This window comes from Sminthopsis crassicaudata, chromosome 2, assembly GCF_048593235.1.
Source record: "Sminthopsis crassicaudata isolate SCR6 chromosome 2, ASM4859323v1, whole genome shotgun sequence".
Lineage (NCBI taxonomy): Eukaryota > Metazoa > Chordata > Mammalia > Dasyuromorphia > Dasyuridae > Sminthopsis > Sminthopsis crassicaudata.
Genome location: NC_133618.1, coordinates 421,898,836 through 421,918,095, shown reverse-complemented (window position 1 = coordinate 421,918,095; position 19,260 = coordinate 421,898,836). Strand labels below are relative to the sequence as shown.

The window sequence follows — 19,260 nt, the reverse complement described above, 5'->3', positions numbered from 1 at the left end:
AATGAGTTTATCAGTCTTTCTCAATATCAGGATTGGACAGTCAAACGCGACACTTACACCAAAGCACTGAGCAGATCAGGAATCAAGGAAAGGTAGGTAGCCCAGCCTCGGTACGTTAAAGGTTCAGAAAACAAATGCCAACTTCACCGTTTTTCCTGGCGTGGGCCCTGCTGTGTGGAGAGAAATGCAGGCAGTGATTTGTGTGTTTTTGAGCAGTGCTCGGCATTGCCTTTAGGGACGGTCCGGTACACCTGGACATCCGCCGTCCCAACATCGGGCCCCCTCGCCCCTTCCCACCAGCTCCCTCCCTCGCGTCCTTACTCGCGGTAGCTTCTGCAAAGTTCCCAAGTTACTTGACATCACAAGTGGCGCAGCCAATAGGAGGCGGAGCTGGCGTTTTTGGGGGGGCGGGAGGGGTGGGCCCCACGTCTCCTGTGTCTGCCCTGCTCAGTGAATGGAGAGAAGGAGAACCGTCCAGCTCGCTCGCCCACCCCGTGCCCCCGCTACTCCTGCAGACGCCGCCGCCCGCACCACCCGCCGCGCTCTGCACAGCCTGCCCTAGCCAATCCCTCACCCCCCAGCCCCGGCTTCAGCGCCAGGACCCCTGCTAGTTATCCGCCTTCCCACCTGGGCAGGTTGGGCGATGCGGAGCGGGGCAGCCCGAGCCCCGTGGATGGAGCCCCCGCCACCCCGTGCGCCCCTCTCCACCGGCGTCCCGTGCGCCTGAGTTCAGGACTGTCCCCGTTCCCCGGCACCCCTCCTCCGAGCCTCCGAGGGCCCCCTGCCCCGCCCCCTCAGGCAGAAGCGCCGGTTCTCTAGCGCCTAGACTCCCTCCCTTTCCCCCTCCCCCGCCTGAGGCCGCCCCCGGCTGCGCTGCGTTGCGCTGCGCCCAGCTGCCGGCTCTCTGCTTCGCCGCAGCCTTCCCCGCTGCAGCCACCACTCCAGCGGCTGCGCTCGGCTGCATTCCGGCCGGCGGGACGGTCTCCTCCGGGCCCCGAGTGCTGCGCTGCGGACACGAGCGCGGCCAGCCTGGGCCCCCGGGCAGCATGGCCCCCAGTCGGACAGAAGCCGGCTCCGCGCGCCTCTGGCGGGCGCTGGCGCTGGTGCTCTCACTGGCAAGCGCCCTGAGCTGGACCCCAGCCTCAGCCTGCCCCACCAAGTGTACCTGTTCGGCCGCTAGCGTGGACTGCCACGGGCTGGGCCTCCGGGCGGTGCCCAGAGGGATCCCTCGCAACGCTGAACGCCTGTAAGTAACCCCTCGCCGCACTCCCACTCCCACCCTGTTCCTCTTCTTTTCCTTGACGAGACCCAGGCCACCCACCTGGGCTGTCCTGCGGGGACCAACCTCCGCGCACCCGCTGGGAGGAGATCTGGAGGGAGGACTCCTTTCTTTTCCTATGGGAGAACCTTCTTCCCAGTTTCTCTTTCCCAACAGTCCTCAGGCTGATTTTCAGGTCTGCATCCAGGTGGGTAGGAGTTCCCTGCCCGGTGGGGACAGCAAGCTGAGCTCTGCCATTCGGAGTGTTGCTGGTGGGGACTAGAACCGGGAGGGGCTGCTCGAACAGGCTGAGAACGCAGCGCACCCGGAATGGAACAGAGCTTGGGTGGGGGCAAGAGCTCCCCGAGGGTCAGAGAGACAGACATCCTTCGGGGTGGGTGTCAGTGTCAGGAGTCGGCACCAAAGATTTTGAGCTTAGTTAGAGCCTAGAGGCTAGCCTTCATGAGGCTATCGTGTCAAGTTAAGTTGAGTGTGTGCGTAGGTAAGAAAGCTTGCCCAACTTCACAGAAACACAATGAATTTTAAAGGGATTTCGTTAGAAATCTCCTTCCACAGCTCAGACCCTTTGAGATGCCAAATTGGAGTCCAGGTTCTTTTGTTTTTTAATGGCTCGGTTACAAATGCCTCTAAAAAAAAGTGGGATCTAGAATGGAAATGCTGACGGGCCCCTTAAATGAGAGCAAGCGGTATAATCTTACAAACCGCACTCGGCTTCCTATCTTCTGTCTTTGGCAGTGGGGAATCACTCTGAGAGTTTGATGGATTGACCCTCGTTTTAACCCCAATTGTGCAACCAAATATTTACTTTTCAGATGTCAACGTTTTGGAAAGGTTTATCATTTTTATCCTGGAATAAAATTCAAAACTTGGACCTCTCTGGGACCTCCGAGACAGCATTGCTGTGGTCCACGATTGTAGAAGGAAGAGGGGAAGGAGATGGTGGGAAGAAGGGGAAATAGCCCAGGGAACTGAGCCCAGAAGTGAGTGAGGGTATCACTCATGAATGATAGGGGCTACCTTTCTCTTTTTTCTCTGCCGCCCTGTGAGTCCTTCTCATGTGTATCTCAGGATAGTTTGGTCCCAAGCTTGTCTGACTGTAAAGCTCAAATGGAGTTAGGAAGGGGATAAAACAATTATAATTATCTAACGGCTTCCTTTCCAGAGCTTTACAATTTACAAAGTGTTTTTCTCATAATCACACTGAGGACCATTTTTCAGGTAGGAGGCTGATTCAGAGAAGTGACTTTTCTAAGATCACAGAGCTGGTTCATGTTAGAGCTGGGAGTAGAACAGGCCAGTGTTCTTATATCTTTCTGCGTCTTCCTTGGTTCATATTTGCTCATCTTGACTTGTCTTCTTGCCTCGAGTATTACTCAAAATGACCTTCAGTGATGATTTGCTATAATTTTTATAGGTTTTTTTTCTTTTTTTTTTCTTTTTCTGTAGGCCTCAATATTCTTGGTCAAGTGCTAAGTCTGGCAGGATGCATCATAGAATAATATACACTTCATTTCCAGAAACATGTATTAAGTGACTGCTGTGTACAAAGCAATGTACTAGGTACTGGTATTAAAATGAAAAAGGAACTTTTTATAAATGAGGAAAGCTAGGAAAGTTAAAAGTGACTACTCAAGAGATTAAATGACTTACTAAAGGTTGCATGTTTCCTAAGTGGTTGAGTTAGAAATCAAACTCAGGTCTTAGATCATCCTGCTTGCCTCAGAGTTTGCTGTGAGAATCAATCAGTATGTCATCAAACGTTTATGGAACACGAACTCTGTGCCAGACACCATGCTAAGAGCAGGGGATACAAAGAAAAGGCAAAATAGAGTCCCTGACCTCAAGGAGCATACAATCTGCTTGGGGAAATCAATCTAATGGGAATCAAATGAAATAACTTAACATGAAAATTGAAATACTTTGTAAGCGTCATTTTCTATGATAATAATGATAGTGAGCATTTATATAATAAGGCCTACTATTATCTCTATTTTACAATTGAGTAAACTAAGGCAGATGTAGTTTAAGTGACTTGCCCAGGATCAGATAGCTAGTAAATGTTGGAAGCTGGATTTGAACTTGGGTCTTCATAATTCCAGGACTAGTGCTTTATGCACTGGAGATCTCCAGCTGCCTTTATCATCATTATTATTATTTAGTCTGATCTTATTATTTAGTCCATTCCAAGTCATATGACTGGTTTGTGGCAGATCTTGGACTAGAACCCAGGTTTCTTGCTTCCCCAGCCTGTTCCTTTTTTCCACTAATCAAGAAATGCCTCTCCGATGAATATTTGTTTTTTAGATATGGCTGGATGCTTGTTTTATAAATCATGTTTCCACTTCCCTTTTTTCTGGACCACAGTTAAGATCTTGTGTTAATGTAATAAGTGTCAGTGTAGGCAAAGATCTGTAAACAGATTCTCTGGACAGAGTTCTAGATGAGATGGAGATTGCTACTTGATAGTTACTGCATTGATTCTACTTCTGTTTTTCTGCTCATGACAAAAAAAAAAAAAAAAATCCACTTACTTTAGATAAACTAAAAATCTGCAATTCTGAAGTGTCATCTCCCAAAGTCCATTGTGTTAGTGAGCTGAGAAATCAACAAGAATGGTTCCTTTTCCTGCTGCATTTGCAGAACTGTCCCAAGCTAGGAGTACCATGTTGCAGCAAGATTCCTTCCTCTCTTTCTGCAAATGATTTAGTAAAAAGAACACTGAATTTAAAGTCTAATAACTTACATTTATAGCAACAGGAAAAGGCTAAGTTTTTCCCACCTCACTTTGTAGTTTATAATCCTCTGCTAATCTTATAGATCTGATATTTGTGCTGAATTCTCTTCTTTCCAAAAGTTTGATTCTGTCTAGGAAAGCAGATCTGTATTCTTGGATCTTGTGGCCCAGAAATCCTCATCTCCTCACTGCCTACCCTTTCTACATACACATCCAGCAAGCTAAGGGTTAAAGAACTGTTGGATCTCTTCCAGAAGATGGGGTTCAGGAACTTCCAATACACATACCACATGGTTTCTCTCTCCATGGCTGCCTTTTCTTGAACTAAGTTGGTCATGCCTGTCTCTGCCTTCCCAAGTTTGGGACCAAGAACTTGGGATCCCTGAACACCACTAGGACTCCTAGGTGAAAGCTGTTCTCATATATTCTTTCCCAAAAGGAGTCCTTAATGACTCCTGGGTAGGAGGGTCCCTCCTTTACCCAAAAACTGAGATCTTCTTTTAACTCTGTTCTCAAAAAAGGGGGAAAGGGAGTTTTAGCTGAAAACTTTCTGTAGAGGTGAGCGCAAAAGAGTTACTCCTAAAACAATCCAATCAACGAACAAGCATTTGTCAGACACTTACTATGTACAAATACCATCATGTGTGATGTGATATGATGAGAGTACAAAATTCCACAGCTGTCTGATGCAGCTGCATGGTGTGGATAGAACAATGGACCTGGACTCAGGAGGACTAGAGTTCAAATTCTACCTCAGATACATACTGGCTATATGATTCTGGGCAAATCACTCAATTTCTGTTTGTCTCAGTTTCCTTAGCTGTAAAATGAAGACCTACCTCACAGGGATGTTTTGAAGATTAGATGAGGTAATATTTGCAAAGTGCTTAGTATGATGCTGGGCACATAAGTATTATATAAATACTTATGCCCTCGTCCAGACAAAGGATATATATACCCTATTAGTTTACTAGATTGAGCAAGAAAATCCTCTGATTAACTCTCCATACTTACATGAGGTTTGGCCACTTTTTATTTCCCCTAGGTCAATTGGGGTTAAGTGACTTGCCCAGGGTCACATAACCAGGAAGAGTTCACTTTTGAATTCAGGTCTTCCTGACTTCAGGGCTGGTGCTCTATTCACTGTGTCACTTAGCTGCCCCGGACACCTTCTTTGAATCTATTTCTTCCTCAGTAAAATGGAGATGATAAATGTCAAAGACTTATTTTGTCTCCTCTAAGAGATGAAGAACATTAGATGCTTGGAGTATCTCGGAATCTGTGGTCATTGTATGAGCTATCAGTAATAGCAGTTACACATCTCACATGTTGCTTCCCCTTGTTTCTGGGCATTATTGCCTCTTTGACTAAGGTATAGAGGTTTGTATCAGCTGGCTCAGTCAGGATCATAATTGAATGTAGAGGTAGCCAGTCTATCACTATTTCCCTATGCCATAGGAATTTCCATTCTTTCCCCTCTTTCATTTATTCATTTATTAAACCCCTATTATATACAAAGTACTGTATTAAATTGACAATGTGGATATACAAGCTAACATTGGCATGGCACTGCAGGAATTTGAATCTATGGGAGAATACAAAACATACACACACACACACACACACACACACACACACACACACACACACATACATTAAAAACCCCACAAAACCCAACAATTTGAGGGAAAACAGTGAAAACTGGTCTATTGGGGTAGGAAGGCTTCTTACCTGATCTGAGACTCAAAGAAAGCTCTGTTGTGAAATTTCTGTTGCATAAGCTCTCCTAGAATCTTGGGCATTTTCAGGCTATGTCTGGCCATAATCAGGATTTCTTCGAGGAAGAATTTTTGTTTGTTTTTAATTGTATATAAGAAAGAAAGCTAACAATTTAACTTTAAGAATACAAAGTATTGGCATGAGAGTAGAAATTTTACATTTCTTTCTAAGAGACTTTTAAACTTCCCATGGTTCTTCTTTCATGAGCAACAGTTATGTTAGCTTTGAAATCAGATGCCTTGGAACCATTTTTTTTTTTTTTTTCTGAACTTGAAAGGATGAAAAATACCTTTTCATAAGGAAGAAGAAACTATCCAATTTGCTCTCCTCCCTCCTTCTCCCTTAGGTCCTGCCCCTCACAGGAATCAAATGTCTCCTTTGCAAAAGGCACTTTTTAAATATATATTTTTAATTTTTTGTCTTTTGAACTTGACAAATACCATCAATTGTGTTTCACATACAAAAAGACAGAAAAACTGGATCTCTATATGGAATTGTAAATCTCTGTCATGTACAACTACAGTTAGCATGCTAGGTCCAAAGATGGCTGACTTGTCTGTTTCCTTTTCAACTTTCTTTTCTTGAGTCTGTGCATTTAAATATTTCAGTGACAATAATTCAGGAAACTAGGTGGGGCAGTGGATAAAAGACCTGAGCTAAAATTGGCCTTAGAAGCTAGCTAACTAAATGTCCTTGGACTTAACTTCTTGGCCTTAATTTTCTCATCTGTAAAATGGGAGTAATAATAGTACCTATCTCAAAGGAATGTTGTGAAAATAAAATGAGACATTTGTAAGATGTATAAATATTGGCTTTTTTTTGGGGGGGGTATTAGTATTTCTTCCCCTATAATCCTCCTTGAGAATTGTAAAACCCTGTAACCAAAAAAGCATAATCAAGCAAAAAATAAAATAAAATTAATGTTGGTAAAGTCTAAAAAGTATCTATCTCATTTTGTACCAGCAGTCTCTTAATTCTCTATTAAGAAGCTTGGTTCATTTTTGGATTTCTGGAGTTGTAATTGGCCATTGCATCAATTAGAGCTTTTTTTTTTTTTTCAAAAGTTTTTTTAAAAATATTGTTGTTGTGTTAAATTAACTTCCTAGTATTATTCATTTTGCTCCGTCTCAGTTTATACAAAATATCCCAGTTTTCTCTGAATTATTTTTTTTCAAACTCTCTTAAATTGGGATAAAATTTCACTATGTCCACATATCAAAATTTATTCTATCACTCTCCAAGTGATGGACACTGTCAGTTTTTAGTTCTTTGTTACAATAAAAAGTGCTGCTTTGAGTATTTATGTATGTTTAAATTGAAATGCACTTTTATTCAAAATATAATTGTGATAAAACTAGAAATGAAGATTACTCAAAGAATCATTTGAATTCTTCTTTACAGGAATTCAAGGAAATCTGTTAAATTGCCAATAATTAAATGAGTATCCAAGCTGGGGTCTATGTTCCAGCTTCTTTATCATTATGTCAGCACTTCATAGGAGAAAAGAACCCCTTACTGTCTCTTATAAACTACTTATATTTTTTTTTTCTCCAACTAAGGAGGTGACACCCACAAGAAAGCTAAATAAACACAGCGGAGATTTTAGTGTAATTTATTATCTGTGTAGCAAAGATAGGGACTGAGAAGGGAGGAAGTGAATGGTGGCTGAAATGAAAACATTTACCATGTAGCCCAGAGTAAACAGATGTTGCATTTACCCTTTAAAGTACAAAAGAAGTCCACAGATGTGATTCTTCTCCAACCACAATCTCAGCCTGGAAAAAAAAAAAAAAAAAAAAAAAAAGGAAAAGAAGAAAAAGACAGATGAATATCAACCCTAAGAGGTTCTCTCCTCCCATTCCTGCCAAGAGACAGGAGGGGTCCATTTTTCACCAGCAGAGAGGTGGTGGCCCCCACAATAAAGGGTAGGAGCTAGGGCAAGAATGGACATCTTTGGGTTTTAGCTTGGCCCTAGCACATGCTGGAGACTGCTGTATTTAAATAAACATTTCCTGTTTGTAAGGGAAAATGGCAAAAGGCTGAAACGTGAGAATGTGGTAACTTAATTTTCTCCATCACTCCAGATGACGTCAAGCTTCCCCGGCGGTTGTGTCCAATAAAAACCAACAGTGTGTCATAGACTTTCCCTTACTTGACCACAGTGGTTCCAAGGTCGACCACACTGCTCCATGAGCAGCTGGACAGTGGGTGCTAGCATCCCAGCATTTGCAGCCACTGAAGATTAAAGAAATTAGTGAAATGATAAAATTTTTCAATAGACGAGGAGAAGGGAACCGTGGTTTTCCCTAGAGTTTGGTTTGTGGCTTGTGCTTGAGGAGGCTGCAATATGGTTCAGGGGATAGGGTGATAGGAGAGAACTGAGTTTCATTCTCTCTTCTACCTAACCATGTGACTTTTGACCTTAGTTTTGCTTCTTTGGACTTCAGTTTCCTCATCTGTAAAATGAAAGGACTGACTTAGATGATCTCAGGCTGTCTTTTCAGGAGGTGACATTCCATGCTCTTTGCTTCTTTCTTCTCCCTATCCAGTTTAAACAGTCTTGCCTGGCTAAACTATGTTATTCCCCCTTCTCCCCCCTCCCTCCCACTCACCCACTGCTCCCAGTAAACTTGCATTGATTGGCTCCATCTCTATTAAGTGAAGATTATTGTTAACATGGTTTATATCTTTTCCAGGGGCATGCTGCCTGTGGTTCATTTAAATAAATTTTTTTATTTCATTTATTTATTTATTTATTTTCAATGTGGATTTTCATGGGGGAATTTTTGGCCTTGTTTAAAAAAAAAAAAAAGAATTCATTCCTTCTATCTTTCTTTAAATACCTCCTTTTACTGACTTCCCCTGTCTGCCTCTGTTATGGCTTTTTACTTGAAACAGCTGTATTTACTAGTGTACTCCACCCTCATTATGTAAGTCGGTTTTAACCCTTTAAGATTTGGGAAGACATGCATTGTCTCCTGGGGGTTAATCCTCCTCCTTCAGGAGAAGGGGATTTTCTAGGACATACTAGACACTAAATGAGCTAGTAAGAGAGGGCTAGTCTGCTGTGGCACACTGGTCCATTTCCTAAGGCAATCCATTACCCATAATACCCTACCCTTAAATTTAAATGGGACTATCTCAGTTAGGAGGGAGGAGTTTGTGAGAAGAGGACACTCCTGTAATGAGGGGGATTGTACAATAGTAGATCTGTAGGCAGAAGATCTGATGTGAATTCTATGTTTTTAGGCTCCTAAAGGGCAGGGCTGGTTTTATCAGTCCATCATCAGGCATTTATTAAATATTACTAAGTGTTATCTTTTTTTTTTTTCTTTTTAAGCTCTGTCTTCTTATTTTCATTGTCTTATACTTACTATTTCAGTTAGTCAAGTATGTGTTTATTAAGTAGCTATTATGTGCCAGACACTGTACTGCCTCCCTTTCCTTCATGGGGTTCACAATCTAATGGGGAGACAAAACTTGAAAACAAAGGCAGCTTTGTGGAGTATTTACAAAGGAAATTTACTTCAGAGTACATAATCACAAACATACAAAGTTATTCCTCCCAACACTGGGGAGGAATGAACCCTACTCCTCAATCCCTAGGGAGGAGAAAGGGATTTGGTTCATAGTTTAGCTCAGTTCCCACAGAGCACGGTCCAAGTTCCAAGCCCAAAGGCCTCCTTCAATTGAGTCTCAGGCACCCTGGCTCCATTCCATGCCAGGCTGACTGGCTGATTGTACCACCCTGCCTGCAATCCTGGCTCCAAGGTAGCCAAAGGATCACAATGTTTGGCACCAGACATTAAAAAGGAGGAATAATATGGAAAAGACACAAATAGCTCCTGGGCCATTTCTCAAGAACTGGGATAAAAGAGACATAAACCAAGGAACTGTTACCAATTCAGAGTTCATGGTGTCCATTCTGGGTGCAACAGATAGATAGCGTTGCCTGAGAAGAGCACAACCAGAAAGATGACAGAAAGAGACTGACTAGCTCCAAGATGTGGGTAGCCAATCAAAGTAGGCAACCTCTAGCCAAACTGTAGGGATCCCATTTCAATTGAATTATATGACCTTCATCTCTCTGGGCCTTAGTTTTCCTTTCTGTAATATGAGGGGATTTATCAGAGCAGAGCTTCTGAAATTTTTTCCATCTATGACCCTATTTTGCTAGAGTAATTTTTACATGACCCCAGGTGTAAGCTATATAAAATAGGTATAAAAATCAAACATTCACTGATGATTTTAACTCATAATTTCATGACCCTACATTCAGTTATGAGACCTCATATGGAGTAGCAACCCACAGTTTAAGAAGCTAGGGTCTAATTGACTTTGGTCAGGCCAGTTCCAAATCATATGAACTAAGTTTTAGTATTTTTTTTATAACAAGAGATTGAGTGCTTTAGTTCTCATTTGTTGCTGAAACTATTGCTGCCCAACCTCCTAAACACTTAATGTTTCTTCTCTACCTGCAGGAGTGTGAGTATTACATTCCTGGCCATAGTGGCTCCCTGGGAATAAATTACTTAGGAGGAGTGGTGAGGGATCTGAACGTGATGAATGCTGAGGGCGATTATATTTTGGGTTTGGATTCTGCTGCTCTTGTGGTCCTTTCATTCATCTATTTCCAGCTTTCCTAATAGGGCCTGGTATCCCATAGAGAGTATTGTAGACCCCAATTCCACAGTATGTCCAAATTGAGAAGCAATTTGGAATTTTAGTCCTCTGCTTACTGAAGAGTTTTTATGTGGTCTGAGGTTTGCATTGCATAAATATATTATCATATGTTGGGGTGGATGATTCTGCTGAGGTCTTACTGGCCTGAAACATTTTAAGCTTCTTTCTTGGATTCTGTTGCCTAAAACCTCTTTTCTGAGGTACTGAACAAACTCTATAGTTTAGACTCATAGTGAGTTTCTGTTAGAATATAATTTCTCTGTTGAATCTTCTCAGAATCCTTACCCTCATTTCTTCCCTATTAGGATGCTACATTCCATGTTGCTAGGCTATTTTTTTTCCCTTTACTTTTCCTCTGGAAAAGTTAAAAAAAAAAAAAAAGTTCTGCATATGGAATCCACTTCCACTGCTATCAGAATTGAGTTGGTCTCTGCCTCATCAAGCCAATGGTGTTCTCCAGCATCTTGGGTATCTTTTGTAAGACAAATAGCACATGGAATGTTTTACTTGGGCAACACTGGCATGGAACCTGTAGGGCTGCTGCTTTGTGCTTTCTCCATCTCTTGTGGACCTCTGTACTCTCATCATCCATGTATTTGTTATTCTTGTTAAAGTGTAGTAAAAACATTCATTTTCTACTTATAGTCTCATGGAATCAAAATTTAACAGAATTGTTGAGTTTGACTCTCTTTTTAAAAGTATGTGTGAGGGGGATGGGTTTCTTTGTAATTTTGCTTGGAGGCTAGTCCTTTTAAACCATTGACTCTAGAAATGTTGGGAATTGCCCATTGGGGGAGCACCCATTGATTAGAGGCAAGATTTTAGAGTAGAAGTCTAGAGATTGAGCTTGTTGAATCAGCTCTTCTATTAAATGTCAGCTACTCATTCTTAACTCTTGTCATATTTTCTTTTGTGACCTTCTGTTTATTTGCTTGGCTTTAACCCAGTTTCTTTGCTCTGGTCTACTGCCCTTCCATCTGAAAACAACTTTACTTTTTGGACTTCAAGTTCTTGATCTTTAAAATGAGAGCTTTGTACTATTCTCTAACACCTCTTTCAGCTTGAATATTTGAATATTCAATATTCAGTTTCTTGAAGGTAAGTTTTTAAATTTTCTTTGTGACTCCATTCCTATGCCCAAAGTCTTGAAAAATTACTATCTTGAGATGATGAGACTTTGCTTGAGAATTACTAGTTTCCTCTTTATTCCATAATATCCTATCTCCAAACTCCAGGCATTTTTCATTGGCTATCTCTCATACTTGGGACTTCCTCACCTCTACCTTCTAGCCTCTCTAGCTTTTCTCAAGACTTAGCTAAAAAGCTTACCCTTTCCTGATTCCCTTGAACATTAATGCCTTCCCTTTGAAATTATCTCTAATTTATCAGATTCACATCTTATAATAATACTAATAAAAATAATAGTAATAGCTAGCTTACTGTGTTCAAGGCACTGTTACATGCTTTACGATTATTACTTTATTTGATCCTCAAAACAACCTGGAATTACCGTTATAATCCCCATTTTACAGATTAGGAGACTGAGGCAGACAGAAGCTGAGCCCAGGGTTACACAGCTAAGAAGTGTCTTATACTGAATTTGAACTCAGGTCAAGCTGGCTTTTTTTTACTATAGTTTTTTTGAATGATGCATCTCTGGTTTTGCCTTTCTTTGTGTTCATTTCATTTTGTACAGTGACTGACTGACTTAAACTTTAATTGAATATTCTATGGTTCTCAAAAGGACTATTTGGTTTTTGTGACCAGATTTTCCCCTTCTCTTTGCCATCTCTCTGTCCTTTCTTACCAAATGCTTATCTGTAGGCTTTCAGGCCTTCAGTATTTGACAGACAAGAATTCTGCACCCTGAATTTGCTTTGTGCTTTAACATTAAATTTCTTGCCTGGAGCAGAGCGAGGCTTAGGGAATTCTGTTTTCAGACCAGACTGCATTTCTGTGTCTTCCTTCTTTCACTTCTTATCTCCATTTTTACCTCTTTGGCTTTGATGTTTCTCCTAGCTAACTATCTTTGTGGACTTCTATTTACTCGTTTTGATTGGTCTTCAGGATTTGTTACCTCCTGATTCCTGTATATTTGCCATGTACCGTCTAAATTCCTGATTTCAGATTTGTGGCTTAACCTTACTGCTTCCTTTGTGACCAGCCAGTTTTTGTGCCTTATGCTTTCTTCATTCTTAATTTTGTAGTGAGTCTCAGTCTTGGTATCTTCTGTTGTTACCCTTCTTTAGCTACTTGTAGAAGCTATAGTACAGTGATCTCTTTGGATATGAGATCAAAAGATTGTAGGATGATATCAGGAAGGGACCATAGAGATCTTGAAGTTCCTTAACCTCCAGATTTACAATGGCTTAAGGCTTGAATTCCAGAAAGATTCTTCTTAGCCCTGACTGACAGTTCCAAAGTAATAATACTCTTAGAAAATCCCCCAAACATGATATTGAACTAGATATATCCAGTGTTTGTGAACATCATTATCAAAAACATTTTGTAAGCATATGACACTTTACACATGATATCTTTGACTGCTGGGATTTATTTAAGGCAGATGGAGAAACATTTTTTTTTCTCCCAAGGGCCTTTTGGATATTGATAATATAATTCAGAAGCAATACAAAATTATCAATTTATATAAGTCAAGCAGTGAGAAGTTATTGTACGTAGCTTTCAGCTCATCATTGTCTATCCTTACCTTAGCAAATTATTTCAAGGAGCTCATTTGGTCCATGAGCCAGACATTTCTCCACTCCTGACCTAAGGCAAATCAAGTAGTTATAGTTAATCCTTGAAGATGTCATTGCCTGAAAATTTCATTCATGCAAAGTAAGATAGTGGGATTTTGTTTTTATACAAAGACTGGTAGGTATGGGAGTGAATTACAGAAATTTCAGGGATGTTGGTCTGTCCTGCTCTGCTCTCCTCCTCACTACCAGTTCTGTATTCATATGGAACACTGCCATCATTTGAAGTCCTTCAGATTTTATTTGGGCTCCTCTTATACCAGTTTGATTGGTGTTACACTGCATTTAACTGTCTTCTATAAATACTAATGCCTCACTTTGAGGCAGCTAAATGACATAGTAGAAAGAACACTAGACAGATTTGTACTAGTTATATGATCCTGAGTAACTCCTTTGCCCTTTATCTTGTTTAGATTCATCATCTATAAGATGGGGATAATAATAATACCTGTCTCAAGATTGTTATAGCGATCCAGTAAAATGATCTTTATAAAGTACTTAATATATAATATAGTGTTTGGCACAGAGTTGGTACTTAATAAATGCTTATTTTCTTCCTTCCCTTCATTCTGAAAAGGTTGACAAAACTGACTTGTACATGTCCTATTACTATTGGTTATCTTAGTCTTTCTTTGGTCTCTGTAATACTTGTGGGTGCCTCAGCTTTAGACCACTCCCTATCTCCAGACCTTTGGCTTAATATGCTCTATGGAAGGACTCAGGAGTTCCTATTTGTTTGGGGTTACTTTCTGCATTTGCTAATAAATCATGCAAATTCTATAGAGATTAGGATCAGAAAAAAATTCAGGGCTCTAGTAAGAACTCTTGTGTAGTAATATCTTTTGGGCTTCAAGCATTTCAGAATGTCGGGCTGCTTTTTGGACACATAGACTATCCAGTTCTTAAGGGCAGCATCCATAATCTACATTGGATTAGTCTACATGCCCATGATTTTCTTACCTAGTATCTTAATAATTGTACCCTGGTAGTTATTGCTCCCTGAAGAAGATGATTGTGTGCATGGGGCAAATCAAGTTTCCCTCAAAAGTGAACGGTCCTCAACCTTGTGCTAACATTATCCAGTGATCACAAAAATAACACTGTTTTTCCTTCTCCAACTGAAGTGACTGAGAAGGGAAGGGCCACCATGCTCAATTCAGAAATGAGAATTATGATACTCTTGGGAAACATTGGAACAATGAAGAAAAGTGCCTTAAGCCTCTAGGAATAATTAATGAAAAGTAAGTTTCACTCATCCCTTTTTAATGATACAAATATAGAGAAAAACTTGCACATAATAAAAGAAGTACAAGTGGAATTAAAGAAAAAACTCATGGGGAAGATATTAATCTGAAAACAATTGTATCAGAGAAAGCTTTCAAATGTGCCTCAGCGGCTAGCTGGCAAACAGCTTGAGCTCTGAATTTTATTAGAGTCCTCAACCAGGCACAGAACACTGACCTTATTTGAGAAGTATTTCACAAACATTGTCACTTTGCTCATGCAGCAGTTTAGGGTTCATAAGTATGGAGATTAAGAACTGAATTATAGGGGAACATCTCTACTCCATTGGATGCTCTGAGCCTTAATTCTTGCCTTTCACATCAGTTTTCTTGTGTTGTCTATAGCAGAGAGGCCTCTTTTTTGTTCCCTTCTGCAGGATCTGCCCAGTCACACATTGAGGAGAATGGAAATCCTTTGAGAGATGGTTTGGGGAAGCAGGAGAGTGAGGGCAGGGTTCCTCTTGGGAGGGGATGGTTGAGAACCTTTCCTTGGCTACCAATGCCCCTTCTCTGATTGCTTTCCCTGATCTGTGGAGACTCATTAGTAGTGGTTCTGAAACAACATTCACCTGGTTCCTTTGGAAAGGGTACATTGTGGATAACAAGAGCCAAGGGTTGAGTGAAACATGTGCAACATGTGCACTATAACTCTTCCAGCTCTAAGCTGGCACCTCCCTTCCCATCTCTTGCCAGTTTACAAGTATAGAGGTTACACTCCAGGACCTGGTTCTCTTCCATCCCCCTGCCTCCTCCTTCTTCCCTTCTAATTGATTCACAGACCTTGCACTGTGATACCCTATTAATGGTATTGGCTTGGAGTAGGAAAAAAATAGATTTAGATTCTGGCTTTGGGACTTACTATAGCTGGCATTGGGGAAGTCACTTAGACTACCCTTAAGAAGCTTACATTCTACTGGGAGAGACAGCAGAGATATCAGATGATATGCATGTACAAAATAAATGCAAAAAGGCCTTTTTATGTGGGGGGGGTAAAAGGGGAGGGCCTTTAAAGACAATTTCAGCTCTAAAGCCTATAAAAGGTTCTCTTATTATTCTGCCACTTTTAACTATCCTAGTAGATGAAGTGAATGTCCCTTCCTTGTGCTAGCTTTTCTCAGTGTAAATTAACTTTATATTTTAGTCACCTGCACTTCCAGGAAATTTAACACTGGTCATAGATTCTCAAGGTGTTCTAGACTAGAGATTATTTCATCCAAGTACTCTTAATTTACAGAGAAATGAGTGGGGAAGTGACTTTCTGAGCAAATTAATAGCAGTTCTATATATTTGACTTCAATTTTTCCTGATGTGATTTATGTACAGTTTATCTTTGATCTAAAGGAGAAATCAGTCAGACACAGGAACCCTATAGTGATGCAAGAAGTTTATAGGTAGGTCAGAGGTGAGCTCAAGTTCCCGGACTGATGGTCTGAAGTGTGGGTTTGGTGTGCCAGGGGGAAGGTTTGGAGGCATAGTTGGTTCTTGCCATATGGGTAATTGGTTAAGGATTTGATGTCAAGGAAGAAATATTAGATATCAGATAGAAAAATAGCTGCGTGATTTTGGAATACCAAAGAGTAAAAGGCAATTCCTACCATTGGGAAAAAATTGAGTGAGATCTTGAGAGACAAAATCCAAGAAGTAAAAATTAATCAAGGAACCTTGGGAACTGAGATCAGAGCAGGAATCCAAAATGGAGGGTCTGTTGTCTCATAGGAGTTTTTAACTACTTTGAGTTGTTTTTTTCCTAATTACTTCATACCACAAGATGGAAACTGATCTTCTGTGTTTAGATGTATATTTTAATACATTCTGGAGAATTTCCCATAAGTTTCTCCCTTATTCTCCACTGTACCCTCTCTTGTGCATTTCTAAAAATTTTGCAAAGCCAAAATCTCTTCTGGGCTCCCTCTCTCTTTAGTGGAGCCAGTTACATTCTGATTATAGCCATATTCTGGACGGAGTCTCTTTGCTTTTTTAAAACTGGAAGCATGGACTTCGAAGACTTCACTATGATTTCTTTGTGTTGTTAATGATCAAAGGACCTCATTGAAAAACAACAATTCATGAGCTGTATGGTGATGAAAGTATGTCTTGTTAAATACAACTTTGTGTGGCCAAGTGTGAAAGAGCTTTATCCAGGTAGGAATGTGTGGTTCTAGGGACAGTATTTTTAACCTGAGACCCATAAACTTTTTTAAAATTAAAAATATTTTAAGAACTCTTTCAATATATTTGGTTTCCTTTGTAATTTGATGTAACTTATTTTCATGCATTTAAAAAATTATTCTGAAATATCCATAGGATTCAACAGACTGCCAAAAGACAGGGGTCCAAGAGTCACAAAAAGATTATAAGAACCCTTTCTCTGGTGATTTATTGCATTCTGAAGAGAACTATAGAGCAAAATTCTGCCTTTAGCTGTATGTCCTTGAACTAGTCACAGTAATCCTGTAGGCCTTAGTTTCCTCATTTGTAAAATGAGATTGACCTTGAATGATTTTCTTTATAAGGTCTCTCTGAATACTATGGTTCTGGGATTAGATGTGCAGGACTAAAGAGCCTCTGAACATTAACCAACTCGGGCCTATCCAAGGAAACTTCCTATAGCCAAGAGAAAAGTCCTGGGTGTGCTGAATGATTCTAGGCCAAATTATGCCTATATAAATATCCTCAATTAAATTTATTTCATTTAAAATTTTAATTTAAATATTTTCATTTTAAAAATAACATTTAAAAATTCATCTGAAAGAACAAAAGTTCAAAAACATCAAGGGAATCAGTGAAGGAAGGTAGCTTAGAAGTACTAGATTTCAAACTGTAATTTCAAGCAGTAATTATCAAAGCAATCTGGTATTGCTTAAGAAATAGAGTCAACTAGTGAAATAGCTTAGGTATTTTAGTAAATGATCATAATAATAGTGTTTAATAAACCCAAAGATCCAACATTTTACAAAAACCACTGGGAATACAGTATGGCTAGAACAAAGTATAAACCAGCATCTCACATTTTATACCAAGATAAGATCAGAATAGATACATCATTTATGTATAACGGGTGACACCATAAGCAAATTAGGAGAGGATGGAATAATTTACCTGGCAAACATACAAATAAGGGGAAAATTTAAGATCAAGCAAGATATAGGGAACATTAAGAAATGTAAAAGAGATAATTTTGATTGTATTGAATTTAAAAGATTTTACACAAACAAAACCAATGCATACAAAATTAGAAGGAAAGCAGAAAATTTGGGGGGATTTACAACAAGTATTTCTGATATAGATACAAATTTTCAAATATACAGAGTACTGAATCAAATTTATAGGAATACAGGTCAATCTCCAATTGATAAATGATCAAAATATATAAAGACACAGTTTTTAGAAGAAGAAATCAAAGCTATCTATAGTCATGAAAAGATGCTCTAAATCACTATTGATTGGAAAATGAAAATTAAACCAGCTCTGAGGTACCACCTCACACCTATCAGATTGGCTAATATGACAAAAAAAGAAAATGATAAATGTTGGAGGGGATATGAGAAAACTGGGACATTAATGTACTGCTGGTGAAACTGCAAATTGATCCAACCATTCTGGCAATTTTGGAAAGCAATTAGGAACTGTGCCCAAAGGCGTATAAAACTCTGCATTCCCTTTGATCCAGCAATACCACTGGTAGGTCTGTAGTACAAAGAGATATAAAACAAAAAGGAAAATAACCTATTTCCAGAAAAATATTGATAGCAGCTCTTTTTGTGGTGACTAAGAATTGGAAATTAAGGAAATGCCTATCCACTGGAGAATAACTAAGTTGTAATGTATGACTATAATAGAATATTATTATAAGAAATTATATAAATGATAAGTAGGATGATTTCAGAAAAATTTGGAAAGACATGAACTTATGCAAAATGAAATGAACAGAATTAGGAGACCATTGTAAACAGTAACAGCAATATTGTGTGATGATCAACTCTGTCTCTCTGTCTCTTTCTGTCTGTCTCTTCCATTTTTCTTATACAAAATTACTTACATAGAAATATTTTACATGATTGTACCTGTATAACCTATTAGATTTCTTCCTGTAGCATCAAAAGGGTAGAGAGCAAGGGTATGGAACCCAAAACTTTTTTTCTTAAAGAATGTTAAAAATTGTTTTTACATATAATTGAAGGACTATCATACTTTACTTGACACTATTGAGTCAAGGTTTTGATCACCTGACATAATTAACATTTAAGGAGTAATCAGTTCATTAGTGATATTCATTCATAATATTCAGTGATTAGTTCCTCTTAGCTGCAAAATCTGGACTTTGGATTGGGTTCTTATGACAGTACCCTACTGCTAAAAGTTCTCAGAGGAATTAACTTTTGTTCAGCAAAGCCATCCATAAGGTAGAGTTCTTCACATCTTAAGACTTAGTAAAGCACAATGTTTAGTAAAGCACAATAGAGTATGGAGAGAAGTAGACTATGTCAAAATTGTAGGAGACTAGCAAGCTGGGTGTACAGTGCTTCATTTAATACCTTGAAACAGTATGAAATAGTATTTAAGAAGTGGACACCTGTGTCATCAAACCTTAGGTCATAGATTTAGACTGGGAAGACGTACTAAAGATCATGGACCCTGGAGGGAAGAAGTGGCCACACAGGTAACAGATAACGAAACTCTGATTTGAGTCTAGGTTATCTGATTTAAAAATCTAATGTCTAGTAACACCAAGATTTGTGATAA

At 39.7% G+C, this 19,260-nt stretch overlaps 1 protein-coding gene across 1 annotated transcript in view; it reads left to right on the top strand.

The window, feature by feature from the left end:
- Nucleotides 1–441: 441 nt before the first annotated feature.
- SLIT3 (slit guidance ligand 3) overlaps nucleotides 442–19,260 on the top strand; it is a 772,880-nt gene continuing 754,061 nt past the window's right edge. Inside the window, 1 exon segment of the mRNA XM_074292023.1 lies at nucleotides 442–1,246. Coding sequence (XP_074148124.1) covers nucleotides 1,047–1,246 — 200 coding nt within the window. The 5' untranslated portion in view covers nucleotides 442–1,046.